The sequence below is a fragment of the Rhincodon typus genome, chromosome 2, assembly GCF_021869965.1.
Source record: "Rhincodon typus isolate 14 chromosome 2, sRhiTyp1.1, whole genome shotgun sequence".
NCBI classification, from domain to species: domain Eukaryota; kingdom Metazoa; phylum Chordata; class Chondrichthyes; order Orectolobiformes; family Rhincodontidae; genus Rhincodon; species Rhincodon typus.
The window spans coordinates 44,669,288-44,682,091 of record NC_063333.1 but is presented as its reverse complement, the minus strand read 5'-3'; the positions used below and the strand labels follow the sequence as shown (position 1 = coordinate 44,682,091).

The 12,804-nt window shown below is 39.5% G+C and overlaps 1 protein-coding gene across 1 annotated transcript in view; it reads left to right on the top strand.

Moving 5' to 3' along the window:
• The window catches only part of rundc3b (RUN domain containing 3b), an 84,789-nt gene that overhangs the window by 56,770 nt on the left and 15,215 nt on the right, over window positions 1–12,804 (top strand). Inside the window, exons 3-8 of the mRNA XM_048607206.1 lie at window positions 336–469; window positions 4,826–4,911; window positions 5,262–5,351; window positions 8,252–8,332; window positions 9,577–9,745; window positions 12,147–12,304. Of these exons, the coding sequence (XP_048463163.1) occupies window positions 336–469; window positions 4,826–4,911; window positions 5,262–5,351; window positions 8,252–8,332; window positions 9,577–9,745; window positions 12,147–12,304 (718 nt within the window). The remainder of the gene's footprint in view (window positions 1–335; window positions 470–4,825; window positions 4,912–5,261; window positions 5,352–8,251; window positions 8,333–9,576; window positions 9,746–12,146; window positions 12,305–12,804) is intronic.

Below are 12,804 nucleotides of genomic sequence, written 5' to 3'. Positions count from 1 at the left end.
AGTTGGCCATGCTTGTACTGAATAACAGAGGCGGCTTAGTGGCTGTATGTTCCACGAAAGCAAAATACTACAGATGTTGGAATCTTGAATTAAAAACAGAAAATGCTGGAAATACTCACTCCAGGTCAAACAGCATTAGTCAACAGAAAGTGTTGCCTTTACTGGTCATTAATTATCCTCCTTCATCAGAACTGAGGGAAGGCAGTACAGGATATTAATTTACTATTCATTTTATTATCTTTAATCTTTTGAGCTTTTTTTTATTTGGAAGTGAAGTTACTAATTTTGCAGATGATAATTTTACTTTCTCTGGTTCTCCTATTTCTGCACTACAGGTCAGATTAATTGGTTTGGTTACGAAAGCCCTCGAAGCTTCTGGGACTTCATCCGTGTGGCATGCAGCAAGGTTCCCCATAACTGCATCAGCAGCATTGAAAACATGGAGAATGTGAGCTCATCAAGGGCAAAGGTTAGAAAGCAGTTGTATCTTGATATTCTGTTACATCATCTGCAAACATTGACCGAAGTATCGATATCAGTTTTTTATATTATGTAAGACCCTGTGATACCGCCTGATGGGTATGTTTACACAGCAAGTTCCAATCCAGAAGTAAGCACTAAAAGGATTTGAGGATGAGGGTACGATTGTTTTGCCTTTTATTTTAATCTAGGTTAGGTCTTATCTTTTGTAAGATAAGTGAGTCTCCCCTGGATTTTTTTGTCATAAGACTTCTAGTCATTTTAACTCCTTGAACTTTAATGTTTGATACCTATCTCATGCAAAGAAATACAAATGAAATATGGGTTAGTGGAAGCAGGATTGGAAAGGAGAGTTAAGCATCTTTGGGAATCCAGAGAAATCATTGTAGCGTGGGTCATGTCTAATTTTGAAATTTAAAATTGGTTTGTGATGCTGTGCTATCCTTTAGTCTGTGATTTTCAGTTTTATACTCATGTGCCTGTAGTAGGTGATCATCATGCTGACAGAAATACACTAGTTAAAATAAGATATTCAAGCCAATCAACAGTGTGGTACAGATGCAGGACGCCATTATCAAACACCCACTTAACCTGTTCATGATGGGTGACTGGGTTAAAATTAGGCCTTTGAAAATTAATGCAATGAGGGACATGGAACTGGTGTGGACCAACAAGTGTGGGGGGTGACGAGTGAGATTTAATGCTTGACAACATACAATTGGCTGTATTAAGGGTTATTTGGAGCTCATTAAAGAAAGAGGATGGGAGGCCAGGAGCAAGGGCATGAGACAAAATGTTTCACTGTGTAAAAGCCTGAATAGGGACCGTGGAGGCAGTGGTCAGTGTTTTGAAGGTGGAAATGTGCAGTCTTGATAATGGGGAATGAAGCCCAGGACACCGAGGTTTTACCTGGCCTGGGGTTCCACTCGAGTGATTTTCTGTGGATGAGGCGAAATGGTGATAAAGATATCAATTTACACTGAGGGGGGAAACAGTTGTTTGTTTTTTGGGGGGAAAAAATGGTTTGCATCCCATATTCAATCAGAGAAAGTTGTACTGTATCTATCATTAATAGGCAGCCTGATAACGAGAATATGGTCATAGCATTGACAGAAATTCTCAGATAGAATTAGGTGTCATCTTAAATATGGAGGTTATTTTGTATCTGCAGTCTTGCTATCTCTCCACTGATATTGATCATTTAAACCATTTTCCCCTGCCAGCTCCCCCCCTCCCCACCTCGCTTCTAGCAAGAAATGCAATGAGATTAGGTCAGCTCCTCGTTTTGCTTCGCTCCTGTACATTTGCTCACTGTATCCAGCTGCTGTACTGTTCCTCTTGTCTGAATTAATTATTTTAGCTCCGAGCTCCCATCTCCCGTCACGCATGCTCTGAACTCCTCTTATTGACCAGATATAATTTTTGCTCTGTTAACTGTATTCCTAATAAACTGCTGATCATTCAGTTTTTTTCCCAGCTACCATATTGACTGGCATTATTAATAGTTCCCACTTTTCTGGTTCTATCCCCCTCTATCAAAACCCACTGTCATCATCACCTCTCACTCATAAAACAAATTTGACTCCCTCTATCTATATAAAATCCTGTCTGATCTGAAACCTCTCCCTTCAAACATATTCTGTCCAAAATGCTTGAATGAGCTCAGACTGCCAAATCTGTGTCTAAATTTTTTCCAGCTTGAGTCCCTCCATCAGGTTCGTATGCCTGTCGTGTACCGAGATTTAATTCTGTTAACATTGCAAGTGATGCCCTAGTTGTCTGTAACAAAGGTAAATGATCCCTTTTTGATCTCTTCGACTTATGTGCAGAATCTAGTGGAGTTAATCACAAAATTATCCTCTAATGTCTGCTAATTGTCGTCCACCAGCATGAGACTCTGCTCGCCTGCTTTCTTTTCTGTCATTCTTTTTTAAAACAAAGCCAACAATAATGGCTTCCTTCCCTGCTGTCACACCCATTTATCTCTGGTGCTACCCAAGGATATATCCTCAACGGTATCCTTTCTCTCATCAACATGTCTCCAAAACCATGGCTTCAGTTTAATGTACGCTAAAGATATCAATGTCTTCCTCTCCTCTGCTACTTTTGATCCTTTTTCTTCCAAATTCCCATCCAATATATAATATGGATTGAATAGACTCTGTCTGAGGCTGAGCAGGACTCTTGTAACTTATATTTTGAGCGCACAATAAGCTTCTGACTGCGCACCTACATCATCACTAAAGCTGTCAACTTGCACTGCTGTATTATAGTCTGAGTTCAACTTGTGGGTCGTTTGCTGACGACATCCTCATCTATGACTCTTGCACCTCCTAGCCGTGAGAATCTAATGCACTCTGAGGAACTCCCAATGTTCTATTCTCTCAACTTGAAATTATTCAAAACCCTATTACCCATTATTAAACTCTCACTAAGTCCTTACCGCCCGTCTCCACTGTGCTCATCAATTTACATTGGCCTGCAGTTCGATGTTGCCTCAATTTTAAAAGTTTGCTTTTTACCACCATTTTCAAATTGCATTGTGGCCTTTCCCTTTCCTATATCTATAAATTTCTTCAGTCTTTTTCTGGTCTGCTGAGCATTTCTAATTGTGACCATTCACTGTTAACTGCCATGTCTTTAGTTGCTTAGGCCTTAAGCTTTGGAATTCTCTCTTTGTGTATCTTCTCCTTCCTTCAAGTTGCTCCTTAGAGCACCATTCATGTAATGTAAGTTGTAGATGATGGCAATTTTCGCATATATGCTGATAACCTGCACCACCATCTTGCTGGGTCCCTCCTATAGTTTTGATTTGCCACGCTACTTGTCCAACATCCAGCGCTGAATGAAAATTTCCTGCGGTGAAATATTAGAAAAGTGAAAGCATGATTTCCAGACAATGCAGCAACTTCTGCTCCCAGGCCATCCCTTTTACCCATTTCCCTTGCAGGTGCCTGAAGCTGAACTACTATCCTGCTCCTATGATGTTGCTTGGCCTGCTGTGTTCATCCAGCTCTACACCTACTATCTGACAATTCTTTGAGTAAAAATGTTCTGCTCATCTCGGTCCTAAATGATATCCCCCTTATTTAAAATGGTGCTCCTGGTTCTAGGCTCCCCAGTTAGGAGTAACATCTTACCATCTGGTCTATCCCTTACAGTATTTTATAGGTATCAATAAGATCATCTTGAAACTCTAGAGGGTGTAGTTTGCCCAATCTCTCTTCAGAAGGTAGTCCTTTCACCCCAGAAACAAGTCTGTGGTGACCCCTAGGTCTAAAAGGGATGAGTTTCTGACTACACGTCCATGTCACCAAAACTGCCTACTTCCTACTCCCTAGATGTGTCCAACTTGGTCCCAGTCTCAGCTGATCTATTACTGAAATTCTCACTTATGCCTTTTATTATTTCTTGACACTTCCACTGAACTCAGGCCAGACTATAGTCCTTTGCTTTATGTAACTTTGAGCTTATCCAAAATGCAACTGCTCATGTCCTTAATCACATTGATTCCCACTTCCCCCTCTGCATTACTGGTTTACACGCGCTTCTGTTTTAACAAAATCCTGATCTGAAAAATGTTCATGCTTATTTTTATATTGCCTGTCATGGCTGTAGAGTTTCTTCCTCCTGCTCTGCAGCCTTCTCTCTTTTCTTGTTTAAACCGCTGCTCAAAATCCTATTTTTGACCCAGTTTTTGCTCATCTGCCTTAATACCTCCATATGTGGCCTGGTATCCAATTTAGTTTCAGAATGCACTTGTGAAATACATTGGGATGCTTTACTGCTTTACTTTGGGATGGTGCAGCGTGTGGTGACATTACACACTTTTTCAGAACTCCTGTACTACTTACTTGCATACATGTGACCATAAAATCTAAAGCTAAAAATCTATTTTAAAGATGCTATAGAAAAACCACCTGTTTTTGTAAGCTGTCACCACAAACGTTTTGTCTTTGATTTTTAAAATCCCTTGCTGTTGGCTGATGAAATGTTTTGTCCAAATGAGCTTATGCTGCTCCTTTTTTTTTGTATCGGTCTGATCAGCTATCTACAGGAGGTCGGTAAGACTAACCTAAGAAACCCCTTTCTGTATGATTAGAACAACTACTTGGATTTTGCAGCATTTATTTACTTATAGCGCTGATGTTTGACTGTCAGCAAGTTGTAGGAGTTGTAGCCCAAATGAGATGTAAAACACTAGCTCCCACTTGGCTGATTTGGATGCTTCTTGACTCATGGCCATATGCAGTTGTCAGTTCAGTGAACAAAAGAATGTTGTAGCTGTTTGCTCAATACATTTTAATTGTGCTGTGCTTCTGTTCTGTCTCTTCTAACTTGACAGGGTAGAGCGTGGATCCGAGTTGCTCTCATGGAGAAGCGTCTGTCTGAGTATATCTCTACTTCCCTGAGGGACATCAAAACAACCAGGTCTTTACGAATTATCCCTGTAATGTGACATCTATAATATAACTTGAGAAACTAATGCAATTGAACTTGGGTTGACATTATAAATAATTCCCCTTATTTATTTAAAGAAATGCAGTCTGTAGCCTGATGTATGATATATACCAGTTTCTGTTTCATGGACTAGAAAACTGTTGTAAGAGGCAGACCTTTGTCTGTCCTCTGACTTGCTTAGCCAGAGAAACATTATTCCTTACATGGCTGATTTAAGTTTATATATAGCATTTAAAACCTGATTGGGATTGTGCCTTAAGCTGTTTGTGCCTTAAATGCAATACAGACCTGAGGAACTGTTGTTAAAATTTCTCCTAAAGGAGATATTATGAAGATGGAGCAATTGTACTGGGAGAAGAATCAAACATGCTGGCTGGCATGTTGCTTGGACTCAATACTATTGATTTCAGGTAATTGACTTTGCTATACTATTCAAGACTTTTGGGTAGTATGTAAAAGATGGTAAGGGAATCAAGGGGAGGCAATGGGCTAGTGGAATTATCACTCGATTATTAATCCAGGGACCTAGGTTCAAATCCTGCCATGGCAGATGGTGGAAATTGAATTTAATAAATATTTGGAATTAAGAGTGTAATGACAATCTCAAAACCATTGCCGATTGACAGAGAAAAAAAATCTGGTTCGCTAATACCCTTTAGAGAAAGAAATCTGCCATCCTTGTGCAGTCTGGTCTACACGTGACTCCAGACCCGCTGTTCTCTGGGCAGTTAGGGACAGGCAATAAATACTGGCCTGCCCAGCCACATCCATGTCCCATGAATGAGTTAAAGAACAAAAATGCTATTTTTGCACAGGAGTGTATTTCCAGGTTAGATAACTTTGGTTTTTCTGGCTGGCAAAAAAAAAATTGCACGCACCTTGTTCTGCTTCTGTTCTTCAAATGCAGATTAAACTTTAACGTTGACGAGCAACCAGTGAGTCAGTCTATTTTCTGTTAGCACTGTACACATTAACGATGAAGTTTGAAAGGATTCTTGGCAATTGTGACATGTCCGGCCATACCCAAAGGTATACAATTCCTGGCAATGTTCCTGCTGAGCTGTGTGTGTGCATGTCCATGCAGTAGTTGGAAGGTATTGCATAAACAAACTGTTTCAGATCAAATACCTTGAATGTATGGCCGTGCAAAATAACTTAAAATACCCTGCCATGAAAAAAATTTAAGTCAGAGGTCACATGACACCAGGTTATCGTCCAACAGGTTTGTTTGAAATGACAAGCTTTTGGAGTGCTGCTCCTTTGGTGAATAAAGGAGCAGCACTGTATAGAGTTGGCACATTCTCCCCATGTCTGCGTGGATTTTTTTCCTGGTGCTCCACTTTCCTCCCGGTCCTCCCACAGTCCAAAGATGTACTGGTTAGGTGGATTGGCTGTGCTAAATTGCTCGTAGTGTTCAGGGATGGGTAGGTTAGGTGGATTAGCTGTTGGAAATCCAGGGTTACAGGATAAGGGTGAGGGGAATGAGTCTTTGTGGGATGCTCTTGTGTTGGTGTGGACTTGTTGGGCCGAATGGCCTGTTTCCCAACTGTAGAGATTCTATGGATTGTATGAACCTGTATATTTCACAATTTTGGCCATGGAACACAAGATAAGAAGTAGGTACAAGAGCAAGTCTTATGACCCCCTTGAAACTGCTATGCCACTCGATCAGATAAGAACACAGGAAATATGAATAGACTTATGCCATTTAGCCTCAAGTTTGCCCTGATGTTTCAAAGGATTATGGCTGATCTGACTGGGGCCTCCACTCTTCTTTCATGTCAGCTTCTTATAACCCTTAACTTCTATTTCAAAAAATCTCTCCAACCTCTCTTTTTAAATATTTAGTGATTTAGACTCCACAACCCTGTGAGGTAAAGAATTCTACCGTCTGAGAGAAGAAATTCTTTTGGATCTCCATTTTAAATGAATGTCAATTTATTCTGTGACTTTGCTCCCTTAACTTGCGATCGCCTCACTAATGGAAACATCATCTTAAACTCTCCCCTGTAAAGCCCCCTGAGTCTTGTACGTTTCAATCACCCCTGATCCTTCTAAACTTTAATGAATAAAGGCTGGACCTGTTTAGTTGTTTTGTTTTTGATAAGTCAACTCCTTCAACCTAGGGATCAACCTAGTGAATTGCTTTGAACTGTCTTCAATGCTAATGTATCCATCTTTTAAATATGGAGATTGAAACTGTACATAATATTCAAGGAACAAAAACCAAAGTTGCTGGAAAACCTTCAGGTCTGGCAGCATCTGTGAAGAAAAGAAAAACAGTTAATGTTTCAGGTCCAGTGACCCTTCCTCAGAACTGAGGCCTAATTGCCTTTTCATTTCTTTTAAGACATTTTGCTTCTTGCATATTGAGCCATATCTAATATCTGTTCTTCACTGTCAGTTCCTGCATATTGTTGCCAAATTTCTTGCCATTGCTGCTTTTTCCAACTTTAATCCATTTTACATCTTTGCATTCTTAGTTTTCTTCTCTGCCAGTGATCAAATTCCTATTCCGGATTGAACTGGTCTCCAGCCTGAGAATTTTTTTGGCCGTTTTGCAGTGATTGCTCATCAATTAAAGCAAACAATATCTACTTGACCAGAAACATCCTCCATTATCTGCTTGTACCAGTGTACCAAATGCATTAAACTGCTGGGGTGATTACAATACACCCCAAAATTAATTCCCCACCAAAAAATACTTTGGGTATAAAAGGCACTATATAAATTAATGTTATTTTTACATTCATAATTTGCATATCAGTATGGTCCCTTCTCGTAAGTCTTATTTCAAAGATCTTTCTTTGCAAAGGTAAGAATTTACTAATCATCTGATGAATTTCTGCCTTCAGAATGGTGGTAGGATCTCTGCAAGAGGATTTATGTTGAGCAACTGAACTTGATGTTCTAGTTGCTCAAATCCAAAGCATATACTTGGTTTATCTGCTGCAGGCTTTTTGGGTATTCATGTGAAGGTCGTTACTGAGATATGCATTGTGAAGCACTCTCCTCCTCTGGGTTGAGCATCACTATATGCTAAAAGTGTCTGCCTGCAACTACCTATTTATTCCTGCAGCAAACGAATCACATACTTTTGATCCCCTCTCATCACATGTTGTTACGCCCAACTCCCAAATTTTGTTTCTGCTTATTTGTAACTTGCAAGGAAAAGTGAACACTTCTTGAAATTGCACCACATAATGAGCAAAATTTAGATATGAAACTTTCAATGAATTTTTTTGAATGCAATCTGTTAAACAACTGGCCTGAATGTAATGAATAAACTATGTACCTTCTTCCCTTTCAGCTTCTGTTTAAAGGGTGAGAGTCTGGATGGTAATTGTCCTGCTGTTATAGACTACACTCCATATCTGAAGTTCACACAAAGGTAGATCTCTTTCTGATTTGTGCATTTTCTTCTTTTCTTCAATGTGATTAGATGAAGTAATAAAGACTAGAATCTCAAAGCTAAAGTTTTTCCTAAAATTTTCAACTTCCATTTATTCGTATTCCACCAGTGTCCCAACTGATGGACACGAGCATATGATAATTTGCCTGAGTCTGTGTGTACTAATATTTTCTTGGTCATGTTTGGAAATTAGTTAATTGTGAACCTAAAAAATCTTCTGAATTACTCTGGCTATAAATTACTGAGTTGCAAAATGAGGTATTAATGTTTAGAATCCAGAGCTACCTCTGTTTGCTTCAACATTTTATATAGTGCGTCTGTTCTGGGTCTTATAAAATTTGATCTGTTGGTTCTTGGCTTGATCTCTGCTGCAGTTCCCGAGGCCTCTTCCTTGGAAGTCAAAATATTCTACTTGAACTTGTCTCTTCTGAGTCATCTCATCAATTATATGTCTAATGATGACCATGAATCCATTATTAATTATTGGAAAACCCATCTGAGTCATTAATGACTTTTAGGGAAGGAAACTGCCATCCTTACCTGGTCTGGCCTACGTGTGACTCCAGACCAACAGTGATATGGTTGACTCTGAACTGCCCTCTGGGCAATTAGGGATGGGCATTAAATGCTGACATAGCCAGTGACGCCCTCATCCTGTGAATGATTATAACAAAAATCTAACATCAGACTTCAAAATTTAATATTGTCTGTAAATTTTGGTTTATACACCAAAGTGTAGGTAACCAAGATATATTAAGAACAGCAGGAGGCACAACATCAACCCAAGAGAACTCCACTATAAAGCATCCTTCTGTTTATAAAATAACCTTTAGCCACTACTCTGTCCAATTTCACATCCATGTTGGTACAGTCTCTTTTACTGAGCTCTAACTTTGCTCCAAGGTCTGTTGTGTAGCACTGGCTCAAATGCCTTTTGGAAGTCTTTGTACACCCCATCAACCCTCCCTCTCATTTCTTTTTTTTAAAAAAAAAATACAAATGCAAGCAAGTTAACTGAACACTACCTGTTATCTCCAATCTCTACTGGCTTTCTTCAACCTGTGTTTTCCCAAGTGACTGTTAATTTTATCCTGAATTACCATTCCTAGACGCTTTCCGGTCAAGTCCTTGCAATTTTCTGTCTCTGCGCTGACTGTTGTGGAATTAATTTTACTGCTGGTCTTTCAGCTGAATCTAATTTATGAAATGTCATGTTGACAAAGCTCTGAGAGTATCAGCAGTGATGAGGAGGAGTTACGGACCCTTGGAAGCAGCGGCAGTGAAGGCAGCACCCCTGAGAACATTGGTCCACCTTTCATTACTGATGAACACAGTTGGTACAACAAGTGCAAACGAGTGGAGCAGAAGTTCAGGCTGGCGTTGGAGCAGAAGGTAATTCTCATTGTTGATATGGGTGGACTGTGTTTTTCATTGTTGAGGTGTAGCTGCCCTAATTCTCCTCTGATACAAGACTTCAGCTGATGTTGAATTGATTTAGTCCACTTAATATTGAGAAATGGCTGAAGGCATGGATGTAGCAAAGATTTTGGGCCTTGACAAAATTCTGGCAACAGTACTGAAGACTTGTGCTGCAAAACTTACTGCACCCTAGCCAAGCTGTTCCTGTACAGCTACTACACTGGTATTAATCCAGCACTGAAGAAAATTGTCCAAGTATGTCTGTACTTAAAAATAGCAAGACAAATCAAACCTGACCGATTTCTGTTACGATCAGGAGCCAGGACTGGACCAGCCAGATAAATACTGTGACAACAGGCGCGAGATGGCATACTCCACATTTGTGGATGAGTGCAGCACCAACAACAGTCCAGAAGCTTAACACCATCCAATAAAAAGCAGCCCACTTGATTAGCACCACATGCAAACATTCAGTCCTTCAGTAGCAGTGTCCGCTATCTACAAGATGCGCTGCAGAAATTCCCCAAGACTCCTTAGATGGCACCTTCCAAACCCATGACCACAGGGACAGGGCAGCGGACATCTGGAACACGAGCACCTGCAAGTTCTCCTCGAAGCCACTCATCATCCTGACTTGGAAATATGTCACTATTCTTTTACTGTTACTGGAATCAGTTAGTGAGTTGCCTTTTTTTTTTGAAATAGAAGAATGTCTGAAGTATTGTAGGTTGTGTTTTTCAACCTGTGTGTAAAAAGGTAACCAGGTTGAAATTGCTGAGATACAGCAAAAACTGTGTAAAACCATGGATGTTAGAAGTTCCCTTTTAATTGAATCCCCACCTTTTTCTGTTCCCAATTTCTTTAAATCCAATTAAATGACATTGCAAACGTCATTAACCTGTTGTCTCAAATACCAAATTCCTATCTCCTGCAGATCCTACTCACTACCAAAATTAAAAACAAAATACTCTATGCATGCTGAAATATCTATATATGAAAATCAATCTTGTGACCATTCTCTGCATAGTCTTCAGTGTTTGAATGTGTTATGTGTGACTCTGCAATTGTGCATGTTGGCCTGGATTTGCAATGGCCAGACAGTCGGTCCAGCTGGAAACAAAATAGAGCAATCCCTCTCATTATTCATTCACAGGATAAGGCCATCGCTGGCTAGGCCAGTATTTATTGCCCTTCCTAATTGCCCAGAAGGCAGTTAAGAGTCATCTACATTTGTGGGTCTGAAGTCACATTTAGGTCAGACCAGGTAAAGATGGAATTTTCCTTCCCTAAAGGACATTACTGAACCAGATAGGTTTTTCCCAACAATCAACAATGGATTGATCATTTAGGCTTTTAATTCCAGATTGGCTTGAGATCAGAAATAAATTTCAGTGGCGGTATCTTGATATCTTTGATACTTCTTGCTGTGTATAACAATCCATCCGTACCTTTCATCAGCATTTTTCAGTACTTTAAGCTGATTTAATCAAATAGTTGCTCATTAGAGCCACTGTTTTATAGTCACTGAATACACTTAAACCCTGTTTTTGTTACATCTGATTACAGTAATTTAGGAATTGCTTTTCAAACAATGGCTACTAATTGTCATTAGCATGTGGCGGTTGAATAACTGAAATTAGGATCATTTAATTTTGACCAGAGTTGAGGTCTGCATTCTACAGTTAAATGTTTTCCCACCAATAATGCAAATCAAAATGTTGACATTCAAAGTATAGTGCTTCAGAATTTTTTTCTTTTCCATTAAGATCTTGCAAACCTCCCAGCACTTACGTTTATACTTGTACATAACCATGGTGACTTTATTACTATGGGAATCAAATTGCACAGAATTATGATAAATGAGATTTATTTTAATTAGAGGAGCTATGCTTTGTAAAAAGGTTTATACAGCTATACAACAATCTGTTAAATGCCAGTGTTGGTGCAGAATCTTCCCTTGTAGGAAAGTTGTATTTTTGTGGTTTGTGATATTGACAAGACACATTATTTCAGTCATGATGTCCAATTACAATAGGAACTTGGAATTGTTTGTTGTCAGTACAGATCCATCAATGGACAGAAACTTCGCCTAGCAAGGAGAGAAATAAACTTGCACACAGGAGACAAAACTTCAGCATTTCCTTTAATGTTTATCTGTTTAACCCATCTTTAAATTGCTTATGCATTTCTCATTGGGAGAATGTAAGCATTTCCTCTTTCTGTATTAAATGTGATGTCCCAGCTTTTTTTGTAGAGTTGAGCATGATTCCACTCTTAAATGGCAGTCTGTAATAATTTTTGTTTGAGTATGGATCATTATTTTTGTGTGTGCGCGCGCCACACTTTTGAATTGTCATTATCTACTTGATTTTAGGGCTACCTGGAAGAGTTGGTACGTTTGCGGGAAGCTCAACTTGCAGAGTCGGTTGCTCAAAACAAACTTCTTCTACAAAGGATGGAAGAGACTGACCTGAACCACAAACTGGAGAAAGAACAACTGGAGTTCATTATCCTGGAGCTGCAGGATCAGCTGTAAGAAACGAATTGTGCAGCACCGCTCAAATCCTACTTATTAAATTACATAGGGTAGCCCTTTATATCCTCTTTTTAACATAGCACTTATCAGAGGCACTTGAGGCAGTGCAGAGAAGAGGCAAGAGGCTTATCCCTTGTGTCAAGATTTACGATTGTGGAGGTAGGCTGAAGAGAATTGTGATGCTTGCAGCACAGACTTTTGAAAGATGGATTTGTTAAAACTGTGTAAGATCGTTAAGGAAACGGTAAATCCAGAACACTGCTATTAATTAAATGATGTAAGGGGCCAAAGCCTTATTAAACACGGTCAAAGGTATATTTACATTTGAACTATTCAAAGAATGAACTTAAGATGATGGAATGACAAATTGTAAAGAGCAACTAGCCGTAACGTGGGACTGGATAGGACGTTAGCTATAGGTTCTTTCCGGACAAAATGGGACATCCTTGAAAGGATAAGGTGCAGGGCTGGATGAACACAGCAGGCCAAGCAGCAT